Source organism: Penicillium diatomitis (assembly GCF_028827545.1).
Source record: "Penicillium diatomitis strain IBT 30728 chromosome Unknown utg000017l_segment0_segment0, whole genome shotgun sequence".
Lineage (NCBI taxonomy): Eukaryota > Fungi > Ascomycota > Eurotiomycetes > Eurotiales > Aspergillaceae > Penicillium > Penicillium diatomitis.
The window spans coordinates 205,842-221,458 of NW_026623190.1; the positions used below are offsets into that span (position 1 = coordinate 205,842).

At 50.9% G+C, this 15,617-nt stretch overlaps 5 protein-coding genes across 5 annotated transcripts; 2 read left to right on the forward strand and 3 right to left on the reverse strand.

Annotated features, from left to right (window-relative positions):
* Positions 1–365: 365 nt before the first annotated feature.
* Positions 366–2,083, reverse strand: N7539_009427 (Ytp1 family protein; the record flags this gene model as incomplete). The annotated part of the gene is made up of 4 exons (XM_056939022.1): positions 366–643; positions 718–1,690; positions 1,779–1,856; positions 1,967–2,083. 4 exons carry the CDS (start codon positions 2,081–2,083, stop codon positions 366–368), a joined length of 1,446 nt encoding a protein of 481 aa, XP_056785744.1.
* Positions 2,084–3,272: 1,189 nt separating this feature from the next.
* Positions 3,273–3,810, forward strand: N7539_009428 (SWI5/SAE3 family protein; the record flags this gene model as incomplete). The annotated part of the gene is made up of 3 exons (XM_056939023.1): positions 3,273–3,302; positions 3,363–3,448; positions 3,651–3,810. 3 exons carry the CDS (start codon positions 3,273–3,275, stop codon positions 3,808–3,810), a joined length of 276 nt encoding a protein of 91 aa, XP_056785745.1.
* Positions 3,811–4,481: 671 nt separating this feature from the next.
* Positions 4,482–8,642, reverse strand: mdr1 (ABC multidrug transporter Mdr1; the record flags this gene model as incomplete). Its single annotated transcript, XM_056939024.1, has 2 exons — positions 4,482–8,159; positions 8,280–8,642. The coding sequence occupies 2 exons, from the start codon at positions 8,640–8,642 to the stop codon at positions 4,482–4,484; spliced, it is 4,041 nt and encodes a 1,346-aa protein (XP_056785746.1).
* Positions 8,643–12,422: 3,780 nt separating this feature from the next.
* N7539_009430 (60S ribosomal protein eL39) lies at positions 12,423–12,968 on the forward strand. Its single transcript, XM_056939025.1, has 3 exons — positions 12,423–12,474; positions 12,607–12,707; positions 12,890–12,968. The coding sequence occupies exons 1-3, from the start codon at positions 12,469–12,471 to the stop codon at positions 12,936–12,938; spliced, it is 156 nt and encodes a 51-aa protein (XP_056785747.1). The 5' UTR covers positions 12,423–12,468; the 3' UTR covers positions 12,939–12,968.
* Positions 12,969–14,631: 1,663 nt separating this feature from the next.
* Positions 14,632–15,433, reverse strand: skpA (SCF ubiquitin ligase subunit skpA; the record flags this gene model as incomplete). The annotated part of the gene is made up of 4 exons (XM_056939026.1): positions 14,632–14,805; positions 14,940–15,107; positions 15,200–15,285; positions 15,382–15,433. The coding sequence occupies 4 exons, from the start codon at positions 15,431–15,433 to the stop codon at positions 14,632–14,634; spliced, it is 480 nt and encodes a 159-aa protein (XP_056785748.1).
* Positions 15,434–15,617: the final 184 nt, after the last annotated feature.

Sequence of the window (15,617 nt, forward strand, 5' to 3'; positions counted from 1 at the left end):
CCCCAATCTAGACGGACTTGTTGTACAGTATCATGATGCGTTTAAAAATAGTCTTCAAAATAGATCGATGTCTTGGCAACAGACAAGTCCCGCTTCGCAGCGATGCTCGTATTCATAGTGTACAGTTTTTATACACCCTCAATGACCCTGAGCACGATTAATATGTCCATTCAAATGAGCGATATACTATTTAGTGGTACACCACCGAGTCCTTCTTATTCCAAACGCCAGGGAAAACCATGCAAATGAGGTGGCCGTGGCCTATAATAGGATAGACAAAAAAAGGGCAGACACAAGATTAGCCACGAACCCCCCGTTTCTTTTTTCATGAAGGTATCATGACGTAAAAGCACGGAGCTGACCGTCTATGCACGAGAAGCTTCCTTGGCACCCATCTCCTCGTCTGTTCTCTTTTTGGGATGCATGGAAGTTCCAGCTTCGTCTTCGTCATCGCTCATCAGGCCCTCGAGTTCAAAGGCCTCGGCGTCGGAGATGCGCTGGGCATCGGCGGTGCGTGCCCGGGTGCGACCATTCATGTAGCCGCCGTTGGTGCCGGCGTACTTGTGGCCTTCGGCTTCGTCTTCTTCGGGAGCACCTTCAGGCCAAGCGTGAACGGCATAAATGTGGAGAAGAATGTTGACGACTATGAGGGTTGATTAGCGCTGATGCCAGGGACCCAGGTGAAAGAGAAACAAGCAGAAACTAGATGACACTTACAGAGGAAAAGGATAAAGGCAATGCTGAACAAAATCAAGATGTACGACACATGCATGATGCCCGCCTGGCTCAAGAGTTGCATCTGCTCTTCCGTTGCGCCCATGAACAAGAATCCAGAGGCGTAGAGCAAGAACGGCGTCAAATATTGGAAGCTGTTTGGATCGGCACCGCTCATGCTGACGTTGTCCTTGTCGCGCAGGACAAAGGAGATTTCGATGATGCGGGTCAGGGCCGCGGCCATCAAGGTGTATCCGAAAATACTATGGACCATGGTGCTGATCATCAAAGTCTGGGTATGCGCCGACATCGCGTAGCCGGTCAGACCGATCACAATGGCCGGGATCAAGTTCCGCTTCGGACGACCGTTGCGGTTCCGACTCAACCACATGCCCAAAAGACCAGCGCACCACCAGACGATTCCCATTGTAGTGTGCTGGAGGTCGTTATGGACCCACGGTCCCCCCCAACGATGCTCCGTGAAGGTATTGACACATCCCCACGCGGCGATGATGAGCGAATCGAAGAATTCTTGACTACGGCCAGTGCGGCGCAGCCAGTATTGACCGACAAGCAGGAGAATAGTCAAGCAGATGCCATACGCGATAAAGGCGCTGCCCATAATGAAGTGCGCCAGACACTGGCCCATGTGGTCACCCTGGCAGAAGCCCAGGGCCGCAATACCACCAAAGAGCATCTGGGTCCAGCTGACAATGGGCATGATCTTGCCAATGACGCCGTGCGCCAGGACGAAGATCCACCGGATGCGACCCTGTCCCGCCTTTTCGAGGTGCAGTTTCAAGTAGAAGCCCAGGACAATCTGCGCGATCAAGAGCAGCATCAACCAATTTGAGAAGGAGGCATGGGCATTTTTTCCGAATTGACGGCCCTTGTGAGCGTGACCGAGGAAGTAGGCCAGCACAGCGATAATTGTGCCAACAATTTGGACGGGAACATGCCAGCGCGAGCGAACAATCTGTAGGGTTCGAAGAAGAGATCGAGTCATCAGCAAGGAACCACGGGAAAGAACAGCTTGAAGTAATTCGAAGGTGGGCATAACGTACTCCAAGAACCATACCCAGAGGGAAGATGATCCCAAAGGCAGTGCCCATGAGAAGAATATGTGTCCATAGTGTCGCATCCTACATTAGAATGAGAGATTAGCCATGTCGCTCAGCTAGACCCAGCTGTTTAAACGATGCGACCGCATCAGTATGCACAGTGGAAGACCCCAAGGAGTCTAGGCACATACAATCGGCTCGAGCGAGATGGCCTCGCCTTCGGGGACTTGTTCATGGCCGCCATGAGCGAATGCCAAACCAGCAAGCAGGACCAGGGCCAAGAGGGAACCCTGTCGCAAGAAGGTCATGGTGGGCGCGTGTGGACTTCGAGAAACACAGCAGTGCCCTGCGAGACAGCAAAAAGCTGGAGATCTAGAGTTGACCGAGGGGGGTTTATCTGGAAGAATCAAAGGGGGGGGGGGGTCTGGGGTGAAACCGGGTAAGTTGCCCATCTGCCATCCGCGTGCTAACGATCCGCTGCCAATCCGCCGCATCCGATTCCTAACGGAAGGAAAGGCTGCTGGTACTTGGTAAGTTAGTAGTGGTACCTATCAGCTCAGCAGCTACCAGCTATAGTGCTGTACCCTGTACAATGCTGGATTTTGTTCTAAATATAAAGACTGGTCATGTCTTGATTTTGTATCAACCAAGAATTAAATCTTTTCAACATGAAAGCGAATCAATTAGCTGGCTTTCTACAAGACTTTACACGAACAAGCTCAATCTGTGGTGTTCACAGTTCAGCCGGGGTAGGATGACCCTCGTCAAGGTAGGGGCCGCTCCACTTGTACTTTTCCTATGTACCCTAGATCCCGTGATCGAAACAAAACTTCTTCCATACTTCAACGCATGTAAATATTACGGTCGCATTTCGGTGACGGAAGTAATACAGCAAGATTTCACATTCGAGTCGCGACTCCGCAGTTAATGAGTAATATTATTATTTTAATAAGTTCTTTGTATCAAGATACAAAGAATTCGAGTTCTCTATCCTGACACTAAGTACCTTTGGTAAAATTAAGCTAATCAAAGGAAGTCAGCTACTTATTTTAGGTAAACAAGTAGCTCCGTCACTGAGGTCGTGATACTGCATGTATTACATATGTAAGAGTCGGAATACACTGAACATTATGAAACCATATGGGTTACGGCAGATTATGCACAATAATTTACTGTAGACTTACGGAAAATGGAAGTGGACTGGACCCTACCCTGACGAGGGTCATCCTACCCCGGCTGAACTGCAATCTGAATCTGTTTGAGGGTTGCGCGTCAGCTACAATACTTCAAGACTCCATCCCAGTCCACGTGACCATGTCAGAGTCGACAGGCCCGCCGCGATCCAAGGTCCACTTTCCAGAACGGGACAAGCCTCGTCTTCCAGTTCACCGCAACTAAACTCACAGTATCCACTCAAAGTAGCTTCAGATAATCGAAGTATGGGCATGGTCGACGATTCTACCCAATCCGAAGTCAACTGCCACACGAAGCTGCAGCATGGCCGATAAAGTAGCCGACAAGCGTCTTGTAAGCCCTCATCAAGACCATCAACACGTCTGGACCGTACCAACACCATCGCATTCATAGGAAACCCTCCGCACATCAATAAGCACCCTCCAAGTCCAGCAAACCGAGCTAGAATCCGAAATTGCTACCCTCAAATCAAGTCTCAAGTAAGTCAAGTACAGTACATCCGACATCGAACAGGATATGCTGTTACCGCCGTAGACGCTAGCCCAGCGCCAAATCAAAAGAAGCACTGTCGTATCAGTTATTTCCTGAGACTTGGCGCTCGGTGCCAGGCGAACCACGATATCGAAAGCAGCAAGACTCAAAGCAGATTGCAATGCAGAATGACAAGCTAACATCCGACAGAAATGACCCGTCCGAGACTGTGAAGCGGCATATCCGCCTATTGCACGAATACAATGAGATCAAGGACGTCGCACAAGGTCTGATGGGCTTGATCGCAGAGGCGCGAGGGGTGCGACATGTGGAGGTGCAAAAGGAGTTCGGGGTGCATGAGGGGGACTGACTCAAACGTGGCGGTTTTGCCTTTTCTGAAAATCTCGGGTCTCCGTAGGTGGGTTACTGGGCGAATTGATTACTGAATTGATTTCTTACATTCTTTCTTACTTTTCCAACTTGCCTTACGAAAGGGTTTGAGTTCGGGATATCATGGTATGTCTATAGAGATACTCATCGAATACTAAAGTCGGTCATGCGACAAGTTTTGTGTATAAAGCGAACAAATGATGGGAGATGTCGTCAGGTCCCCAAGACCTCGTATATAACAAAACAGAATATGAACATTGAGGGGCAGAGTAGATTTTTTACCAATCGATCGCGTCCGCCCAGTAGTCTATATACCTCATTGCTTAATCGAGAGATTTCTAGGTGCAACAGGAGACAGGTAAAGATTGGTGCCAGGCGTACAAGGTCTGCAAGGATGAGAGAATAGATGCGGTAAGAGGCAATCATGGGAGTTGAGAGGAACAAGAAGAAGGAGAAGAAGAAGAATGATCAAGAAATAAAGAAAAATCAACTTGCTTTATTCAAATGGGAGAAAGTGATTGAAAGGGTATGAAATCGAAAATCTGCCGGTTAAATGAGGTATACAATGCAACGGCGAGGTATCATATGAGAATGGGGAAAATATTAGCATATAAGGATGAAGAAGAGACTCGACTGCGAGATTTTGATGATCTAGTGAGTCTTGCCCAGACTCTGCAAGTTGACCAACTCGTAGTAGCGGCCCTTGTTTCGCAGCAGCTCAGTGTGTGTACCGCTCTCCACAATCTTGCCCTGGTCGAAGACATAGATGATGTCCGCCTTTTGGATGGTGCTCAGACGATGAGCAACTGCGATCGTTGTGCGACCCTTGGCAGCAGCGTCGAGCGCTGCCTGCACGACCTTTTCGGACTCAGAGTCCAGAGCAGAGGTAGCCTCGTCGAGCAGGAGAATCTTTGGGTTACGAAGCAGGGCGCGGGCAATGGCAACACGCTGCTTCTGACCGCCGGACAACATACCACCCTTGGAACCAACAATGGTGTTGAACCCTTCGGGGAGAGACATAATGAAGTCATAAATATTGGCTTCCTTGCAGGCCTTCACGAGGTGTTCCTCAGGAACATTGTCCTCGGCGATACCGAGCAGAATGTTGTCCTTAATAGTGCCTTGGTAGAGAGTAGGTTCTTGACTGACAAGGGCGAGGTGGCTGCGATACGAGTTGACATTGAGGTCTGCAATGTTATGGCCGTCGACAAAGACACCACCGGAGAGAGCATCGTAAAACCGCTCCAGCAAGGCAATCGTGGTACTCTTTCCGCAACCACTGGGACCGACCAGTGCAATGTACTGACCGGGCTTGACACTCAGATTCAAGCCACGGAGGACAGGCTGCTCGGGACGGGTGGGGTAGCGGAAGTGCACGTCACGGAACTCAATGTTTCCTTCGACATGATCGACCGTGGCACCCTCCTCAGACCAGGTGTCGATGGTGGGACGGCGATCAAACAGCTTACGGAACTCGGAAGCGGCGTTTTTAGCCTTTCCCATGTCAGGCGAGAACGAGAACACAGTGCCCGCCGATTGAGCTCCGAAGAGAATCTCACTGAAGCAGACAAAGAATCGGAAAGTGTCATATTCACCCTTGCCCAACAGCGTACCGCCGTACCAGAAACCAAGCGCAACACAGAAGAAGACCAGTGCTTGGGATGCAGCGTACAGGACAGAGGACCGGATGACAGACTTGAGGCTCACACGGGCCTGGTTCTCCAGCTGTTCGTGATAAACCTCCCAAACATCGACCTCACGGGTGAGCGATGCAACGGTACGGATGGCAGAGGTAGCCTCGCAAGCATAGCTGGCAGAGCCTTCGTAGGCACGCTTAGAGCGAGCTTGGAATGCCGCAAGCATGTAGAATCGATAGAAACCACAGCCCAGAAGAATAGGAATGACACTGATGCAGACCAGGGCGAGCTTCCAGCCAAAGGACAGAGAGATGACAATGGCCGCAAGCAAGGTTGTCGAGGTCATGAGAATTGTGCCCAAAGTCGATCCACTGATGCCGGAGAGATGCTTGGTCTCGGTTGACAAGAATGAAGTCAAAGCACCAGTACTGTTCTCTTCGCGGTCGAAGAAGTTGATGTCCTGACGCAGCATGGAACGGAAGGCTTTGCTACGAGCCTTGTGGATGAGACGCTCAGAGCAATAGGCAAAGGCAATACCGTTGATCGAAAAAGTGATGAACTGAACGATACCAACGACCAAGAACATCAGAGACCAGAAGTTGGCATCGGAACGGAGCTTGCCCCACTGGGACGGGGGCAAGGATAGAGAGCTAATGGCCTTGGCGTACAAGAAGGCCTGAGTGGGCTGACCACCGCCTGCAAGACACGAAAAGACGAGACCGACGACCAGGTATTTCCACTCTTCCTTGTTAAAAGAAGCGATGAATTTAATCAAAGTCCATAGGGAGTACTTGGGTTTGGCTTCAGGGCCCGACTTGGCAAGCACCATGCTGGAGACGGACTTGCGGGTATTTTCACGGTGGATATCCTCAGGGAACATGGCCTCGGCCTCTTCATCCCTAACGGGTGTTGAGCCGCTTGCCACAGACTTGACGCGAGCAAGATGTTGCTTGTTCAGCGAAGAATCATCAGAGTCATCGTCCAGGATGTCTTCGTTCAAAGCGTCGGCCTCCTTCTCCTCGTTGATGCGCTGAGCCTCAACAAGCTTGGAGTACGGTCCAGCTGTCTCGATCAGATCATCATGGGTGCCCTGTTCGACGATGGTACCGTTGACAAAGACAACAATGTTGTGCGCAGTTTTGATGGTGGACAAGCGGTGGGCAATGACAATGGTTGTGCGACCTTCAGCGGCACGATCCAAAGCAGCCTGAACCACTCCCTCAGACTTAGTATCCAAGGCAGATGTTGCCTCGTCAAGCAACAGAATCTTAGGGTCGGAGACGACAGCACGAGCAATGGCGATACGTTGCTTCTGACCACCAGATAGCAGGAAGCCACGCTGACCGACATTGGTTTCGTATTTCTCCGGAAGACCCATGATAAATTCGTGAGCATTGGCCATCTTAGCAGCATTCTCAATCAGTTCGCGAACCCGTTCCTCGGGTTCGTGCTCATAGCGAGTGCCAATCAAACCGTAGCGAATGTTCTTGTAGATGGTCGTGCCGAATAGCACAGGCTCCTGCTGGACAAGCGAGATCTGCTGACGCAACCAACGCAGATTCAAAGTCTGGATATCGTGGCCATCAAGGAAGACAGTACCACCTACAGGCATGTAGAATCGCTCAACAAGACCCACGACCGTAGATTTACCCGAGCCCGAGGGACCGACCAGTGCAGTGGTCTTGCCGGCGGGGATGTGGAGGCTGACGTCTTGCATGACAGTGACCTCGGGGCGCGAAGGATAGATGTGCTTGACGTTGCGGAACTCAATCTCGCCTGCAGCATGTTCGGGAATGATGCCTTCATCGGAAGTAGGATCAATGGGGGAGACACGGTCGATGGTGCTGAAGATCTTGGCAGCCGCAGCGACGGCGCTGGTGAAGGCTTGAGTATTGGGAGCGACATTTCCCAAACTGAACGAACCGATCAGAATGGACATAAGGATGGTCAGAACCTGTCCAACATTGACCTTCTCTTGGACCAAAAATCGGGACCCCATCCAGAAACCGAGGCCGTAATTCAGGAACATGATTCCAAACATGCCTCCGACCATCACACCCAGAGCCATCTGCAGACGCACACCCCATCGCTCGGCGGTGCGCAAGTGGACCTCGTACTGCTTGGCGAGCTTGTCCTGGGTACCGAAGGCCGTGGTGTTGCGAATGGAGCTGATTACTTCTTCCGCCACAGTACCGCCCGCACCGTAGCTTATCAGCGAGAGCTTGCTGTACTTGACAATGAAAGTAGATCCACCGCCCATCACGAGGAGCAGCGCAACGATGGTTGACGTGCAGATACCCGCCAGTGGCGCATACTTGACGTACGCAACAATGAAAGCCGTGACGAAGGTAGCGAGTGCTGTCAGGGTGAGACCGACCTTCTCCGAGACTCCATCTTGAATCAGGTTGGTATCGGCCGTGATGCGGGTTGTGACCTCACCGGCGCCAAGCTTGTCGAAATAGGCGATGTTTTGACGCAAGATGGCTTCAAGGTAGCGCTCGCGAATCTTTTGCGTAACATGTTCACCGGTGTAAATGAAACCAACGGTGCTGATGTACACGGTCACAAATTCGGCAATACCCAGGTACACAAAGTAGAGGACGTTCTTGGTCAGCTGATGTTCGAAGTCGTTATAGCTAATTGTCTTCAACTGAATGCCCTGGAAGGCAGTCGTCAAGGAACCGAAGAGGATCTATCGAGCACAAATAAATAAAAATTAGTACTGAGCTCTCCACAGATTACCCAAGCAAGAAAAGCAAGCGTCGCAGGCGGAGCAAAGATTCAGAGTCGTCGCACTGCTCGGGTGGCTCACCGTGAAAAGAGGTAGTGCCGCACCGGCAGCAATGGAACAAATGGCGCAAACGACCAAGATCACAATGTCCATTGCCGAGGCATAGCGGTAGAGAGTAAAGAAGGAAACTTTGGCCGCCGGAGCATTCAGCTGCTTCTTCAAGATTTCCTTCTCGTCTTCTGGCAAATGCGCAAAGATGGCATCGTCGTCGAGGGACAACGCCGTCTTGCTTCCCTTCTGATCGTTTGCTTTCTCGGTCAGTGTCGAGCCAGAATCGGTGCTCTTCTCGGCGATTTTTTCCTGTGGCGCGATCACATCCTCGCCCGCCTTCACCTCATCGGGGAGTTTTTCCAGCGTGACGGCGCCCTCCTCTGGCTGCTGCATGGCGAGAGAGGAATGTTGCGCGTGGTAGCGCTATTGTCTTTGATGGTGTGGTATGCTTGCTCTCTGGAATGGGCGTGTAGAAATGGACCCACTCTGATGGGTATTTTTTTTAGATTGGAAGTGGAGCCAGACCTCGGTTCGAGAACACTTGGAGGGGGGTCTGATGCTTCAGAATAGGAGGTGGTGAGAAGAGAGATAGCGATAGTTGTTGTTCGTCGAGATAAGACAAGTTGAGGTTTGGGGGAATTTGAAACGATTGATGATCAAAAATCCAACCCAGCTTGGTTTGGGGATGTCGAGGACCGGACAGTGGTGATGACGATCGGACTGAACGATCAGTACGATTACGGCGGGTGAACCGCGGAGAATTCCAGACGGAATGGTAGGACGCAGCCGATCGGCTTGATTGCAGATGGAGAGGGGTCAACCCGTGGGCCAGCTCTCGGCAAGCTGTGATACTCGTCCAGTCGGTAAATGATCGTCCCGCTGGAAGCGAACACTGAGGGAAGGAATTTAGAAATTGAGCAGGAAGTGAACTTTGGTGAGAATGTTTATGTGAGATAACATAGGAAGAGGGGGGGGGGGAAGGTTTTGCCTGGTGGACGCGAGTCATAAATAAAAGGAGCGCGTGTCTATTTCTGTCCCGACGGGCTCCTATTTTGTCCAGTCGTAGTATAAGCAAGATTTAGTGGTAGTTTCCTCGTTTATTGTTTTTTATTTTTTATGAAGCGCAAGCAACTACCGGCTTCGACCTGCGCTAAGTCCTTCAGGCTCGCTAATTTGAATCGGACTTACGTGGACTACCTGGTATTTGATTATTCGGAAAGAGGCTGAAGTAGTCAGAGCCACAAAAACGGCCACTCCCATACCCTGGCCAAACCAAATTAGGAATAAGACGAGCAAGCGAACAGACACCGTCGGCACGAGCAGAACCCTTCTAGGCATTTACGGTACAAGGAAAGGGTTGCGAGCTAACTGAAAGTGGGTTTCATCATCTTCCATGTGGGGGATTACAGTCGACATTCTAGAGTCCTCGGGGGCCTAATACGGAATTGGGGACCGTTTCGAAATCAAAGACAACCGGGCCTGATGGAGACCGGAGTCTCTCGTGTCCGGTTAGTCTTGTGCACTGCACAATGGAGATGGCGGGCACCGAAGATGGTTTAAGCGATCGCGCCTGCATCATCCGTCCATAAGAGTGATTTGGCTCCTCTCGATTGGGTCGATTGACGGACGCGGATGCTGTATGATTCAAGTTGTGGATCATTGCATAACTTTGGTTGGTCCCCGCTTGGGTGGCACTGGACCAGTGGACAGTGGACACTGGAGATGCTGGATAGTGATACTAGTGACTGGTCGTAGTAGAGAGCACCTTTGTGGTCGTACATTCCACATATAAGTACCGTAGATGTCACAGATGTTCATCCTGCTGGAAAGTTAATACCCGGTATAGCGATCGAGCTTTCGAGATGGACGTGTCTCGGTACCCACAGAGAACAAGACAGAATCTCTTCGAACCCATGTTGACTCATATGCGAGCGCACGCAAGTAGGTTACCGGGGATCGATCATTTTTAAGCCGTGTGCATCGCGATCTGTCAGATTATGCAATCTCGTCGTGGCCTGCTGGGTCGTGGCTCGTGGTCAACCACAGTATGCTTTTCATGATCAACTACTACCCTTCCAAAACGAGTCTCCGACTACCTAATGTACTGTGGTAGTTGGACAAATGTACTACCACTGCACTTGAGACCCCGCTGCTCGGGCTGCTTACCGGGTGGAGCATCAGTCGGAATTCCTGTCATCCACTCTCAAAGCCTGGGATCACTGATCATCTTGTTCGGCACCTACGATGTGATCCCGAAAGCGATCAGCTTACTCTGGTATCAGTCGAGCCCATCAGTAGTGTAAGATGAGTACTTGTAATGGTTGAACCCGCCGACGACGTACAAACAAGCGCGAAGAAGCTTGGCGCGAGCTTCCTGAGAAAGTCCAGGCTCAGGCAGTGGAGCTATTTCCAAAACTGCATCTATTCTAGGCTGAAGAGATCTCAGGTTTTAGCATCGGCGAGGCTCACTCCGTGCTTGACTAGATTCAGACCACCGGAAGAAGACGAGATAAGATACGTACCATGTGCAGCCCCTTACCGGGTTATCGTGTCACCACGGAAAGCACTGCAGAATCAGATACTGTATGTCCTTGTTTATGCCTCTGCATGATAGGTGTTAGCGACAAGCATGACGCAGAGCCTGCATTGATGCGCCAAAGAGATGCGCCAAAGAGGTACATATACAACTGTGGAAAGCGTGCCACAATGGCCAAGAGCAGGTAGTCAGTACCTAACCTTGAATCATCAATCGACCCCCGGCAGTTCCGCAACAGTGAACCCGAATACGAGGGAATTGCAACCTTCCAATTAGCTAGACATATCAGATTGTCTTGACGGTGACACCCTCCCACGAAATTCTCGTCAAGAGTCATCAGCAGTCATCAGCAGTCACCAGAGTGCCTGAAATCCTGTGATCACTACGTCAAAGATGCATCCAACCCTACTGTGCCCGAGACTCATGTCCGAAATCCTAAACCCGTCTCACCTCTGACAGGATGACCGTCTCATCCCTATTATGGGGACTTGCGGTTGGGAATTATCCTCCTATATCACCACCTGCTAAGAGTCAGAATAGGTTGACAGCGGGCATAAGCCACGGTAGACTCCGTTACCGACAGGAGGCTGAAATGCTGAATTTCAGTCGGCCCACCGACATCACCCAAGACCATGAGTCCGAGGACGAGGCCCGCCGCGTCAGAGAGGCGAGGCGTGGAGTGGTCCAAACTCCTCAAGCATGATGGCTTGGGTCCGTGCATTGTCCCTGGTCGGGGTCGGCGTATTCTTGGACCGGAACTCCGATTGACTTACAATTATGCAAAGATATGTACGTACTCGACTACGTAGCTGCGATAACTTACTTTTTTTATACAAAAGTCCCATGTAATCGATGTGCAGATTGATGAGGTCCTCGTCAAACTGATCAAAATAAATGATTGTGTGAATGGATGAGTCATTCTTTTAGTACTTGGTCAGTTACTGACTGTTATGGCAGCTTACAATCTAGACGAGTTCGTAAAAGCGAGTAACTTAGTAAGTTAGTAGCGGTGGTCTGCAACGACCCTTTTTGGCAGTGGGTCTGCCGAAGCGTCTGTCATTTGCTCGAGGTCGAGGATCAGTTGCGCGCCTTACATACCGTATCTGGTAACCGCTGTCAAATGTTCAAGTCTCCGAATGATGACCATCTCAAAGCGCGAATGGCCGACAAGCGATAGATTCTCAGGCAAGCATGAGTGTTGTATATTACAGGCCTTCCAAAGTCCGCTCAAGTCACCAGCCCTCGAGAACACCCCGCTGCCTACAAATCGTCTGTGTCTGTGATCAATCCTGATGCCTTTGTACCTACCGAAAGGTGAAGGAAGATTGCGCCAGACCAAACACTAGAAAGTAGAATCCAAAAAGTGTTCTGCCTCAGGGCGGCTGGCTAGTGGCCACTTGACACTGGCTACTGGTAACCGGCTACCACCGTACGAGTGTCCGGGTTCATCCCGGACTATGACGAAGAGAAGAGCAGATGGGTAGAGGGGCCTCAGGTGTCTGGAGATCGCTATGTGTATGCCCCAGGCATCTAAGTCGCAGTCCTGCCTCAGGCCCCACATTTGTCTCGTCACCTGACCGAGCCGAAGCGAAGCCAAGCCCTGCCGCACACAAATCAATTGCCTCCCGAAGGACGACAACTTCTCCCATCAAACAAGCTCGCTGTCGCGCCCAAGCCTTCAAGATGCCGGTCAGTTCACATTACCATAATCGCCGAATCCACATCGAATCCTGCCAGCCGAATCTTTCGCCCAAGTTCCGCCGTCGCGATATCTCACATTTTGTGCCATCACTGACTTTGAAACTTTTTCCCGCCATGTAGAGCCACAAGACTTTCCGCACCAAGCAGAAGCTTGCCAAAGCTCAGCGCCAGAACCGCCCCATCCCCCAGTGGATTCGTCTGCGCACCGGCAACACCATCAGGTAAATTGCGCTCTTATCATTCCATGCGCACTTGCGTGCAAAGATCGTCGAAAAATTCGCTCGATAGGACTACGTCAAGGCGAAGCTTCCTCAACGACTTGCGGAGAATCATCAAATCGCACCGAAAACTCCGCAATTCCTTCACATGGTAGCATTGGACTGACATTCGCCTTCTCAAACAGATACAACGCTAAGCGACGACACTGGCGCAAGACCCGTCTGGGTATCTAAACTAGTCCCGGACACCTCCCACCCGGGTCTCTTTCAGCAATCCAGTCCCGGACCAACGATGTTGTGTATTTCGATATTCTGACGACGCAATCTCGCCCACCCCTCTCAGTCACACTGTCCCGCGTTTTTGAACGCTCTAGTTTATTTGAAGAAACTACGTTCAATCCAGCAACTGTCTTATCTCGAGTCCAATTCATCGGCCGGCACGGATGTAAAGATTCTTGCGTCGCGCTCTCCCGTTCTTTTCAGTCTTGTACCCCGACTATGAAAGTAACGACCATTTCGAGTCCTGGCACTGTGTCGTTCAACCACCACGACAGTTGCATCCATCTCCAATTCAACGAGATGGAATTCTATTTTTGCAAAGCACGCAGGATTCTGTATGTTTCTGAGGGGGCAGTGGGCATATTACCCCGGTCCGACGATTGGTTTGGTGGAGAGGGTTTTATTCTCCTACTACAAAAATATGACGGAATTGAATTGACATGTCTGAACATGCGTGTCTGCACTGGTTGCAGATTTCAAACGCGTAGACTGAGCTGGTCGATCCACGCTCGGCCGGGCCCATCCTTCTAAGAGGGGCAATCGCCGCTTGTGTGAAATCTCATACCCACGCCGTATACGAGTACGGCCCACCAACTGCAGTCATTCCTTTCGGTTGTGTACAAATCACGCCGATACTTGTAAACCCCGGAGTACGGGGTGCTCCCCCAAGCTACAAAACTACCGCGTATTCCAAAAACAAGGTACCAACAAGCTCGGTAGATCAGCTCGAACCTAATCCTGAGCATTTCGAAACCTGAGGTCGCTAGAACAACCAGGCGCACGATCTTCAAGACTTTAACCTGGTACATACCTGGAGACCTACATTAGATATCCATCCTGATCCCGGCAAAAGCCGTGGACATGGACATGGGCACGGACATTGATACCCACCTGGAGATGCGGACTCATAGATATTGAACTGGTGGTGTCTGAAAGTCCTACGAGCCACCTTGGTTTTCGAGGGCGTGACGGGATCCGGGGGTCCAGCGAGTGTGGCGCACCCAGCCTACTTGTAGCTCTGTGGAATTCTGATACCTACGTGCTCCTGGGTTGGGGGGCAAAATGGAAAGCATCTAGCGTCACGATGAGGGGGAGAGAAGTGGCTAGTAGCTGTATACGAGCAGATCACTTATTTTCGAATTGCACGGGCTAAGCGCGCTGCTCCAAAACAAGCAATCTGACATGACAAACTCATGGAAATCAGAGTTCGGCAGTTGAGGTGTAGAACGAATGACACCCAAGGAGAACCATCTCTCAAGGTGAGGATCAGGAAGTGGAATCTGATTGATCATTAAGTGGGGTTCCCTGTTTTGCTCATTGCAAAGCCCGATGTAAATTGCAATAGTGAGGGGTATGTAATAATATTCGTGAGTTTGCACGGGCGTTGGAACAAAGAAAAAAGCAAAGGCCTCCTTTTCTCAAATTTTGAAGGAACTAGCCACAAAGGAAATGCACCCGTATACGTCAAAGTAAAGTCCCGGTAACCGAGGTTGACGAGTGTCGAGCCGTTCAACGACTGTAAGAGAGAAAAAAGGCGGGTGTCAGTGGGGAGAGCGTTGGGACAAAAAAAAAATGCAATAGGTCCCGGCTTGAATGGGTTGCCCACGTGCAAGTGTCATGGTTGCTGGGTTGGGATTTTGGTCGGAACTCACTCTTCAGCCCACTCGTTCTCACGGCGAATCTGGTCCTCCTCCTCGGGGGTGAAGTCGTTCTGAATATTGAACGTCTTGCGGATTTCCTCGGGGGACTTGCCCTTGATCATGTTGGCGACGGTCTTGCAGCCGACGTCAAGGAGGGCCTTGATGTCCAAGTAGTTGGCCGCCTGTGTATCGACAGATTAGTTTGTATTCTCAGGCACATTCTTCACGCCGAACCCATCGAGAATTGAATCCCAATCATCATGTGCTAATCATGTGCTATGCCATATGTCCTCAAGGAGGTGGTCCAGTAACCTACAAGAATGATCTCAAACAACATCTCTTGGTCGACCTGCATAAACTTTTGGTCCCACTCGTCAATATCGGTGGTCTTCCGGCGGTTGTCATCGTCGTCGGTAGCTGTGACGGGGTCATTCTTGTGATGCTCGCACCACTCAATGACCTTCTTGAGGACGGCCTCATTGACCTGCAAGATTGAAATCGTAGTGGTGAGTAGGAACGTTGTGGAATGGCTGCAAGGCGCCTGTATTTGCGCCGAGGATGGAGGAGATCACGCACATTCGGGATAGGGATAGGCTCCCCAGAATCGCCAAGATCCTCCAGCATGTTCTTGATGAGAATCGAACGCTCGGCGACGGTGCGGTCTGATTGCTCTTGTCAGCGGCGGCGGTGATGGTGGCGGCGGGGTTTGAATCCGAAGGCGGAGCTGCTTCAGAACATGCGCAGACAACATGACTTACCAACGGAGATGTCGACACCATCGCTGCTAGTCAGAGTAATTTGAGAAGACATTTTGACTTTATCACGTCACTGTAGACGTCTTGAAGAAGGAAGAGGTAGACGTTAGCTAGAGAACAGAGTACGGAAGATGTCGGCGGTCGCGGCGGCGGCGGCGGCGTAACAGCGGAAACGGCGCGGAGTTCGAGCGGTCAAAGAGAGAGCGGAAAGAAAAGCGAGGATAAAGACGTTCACTTAC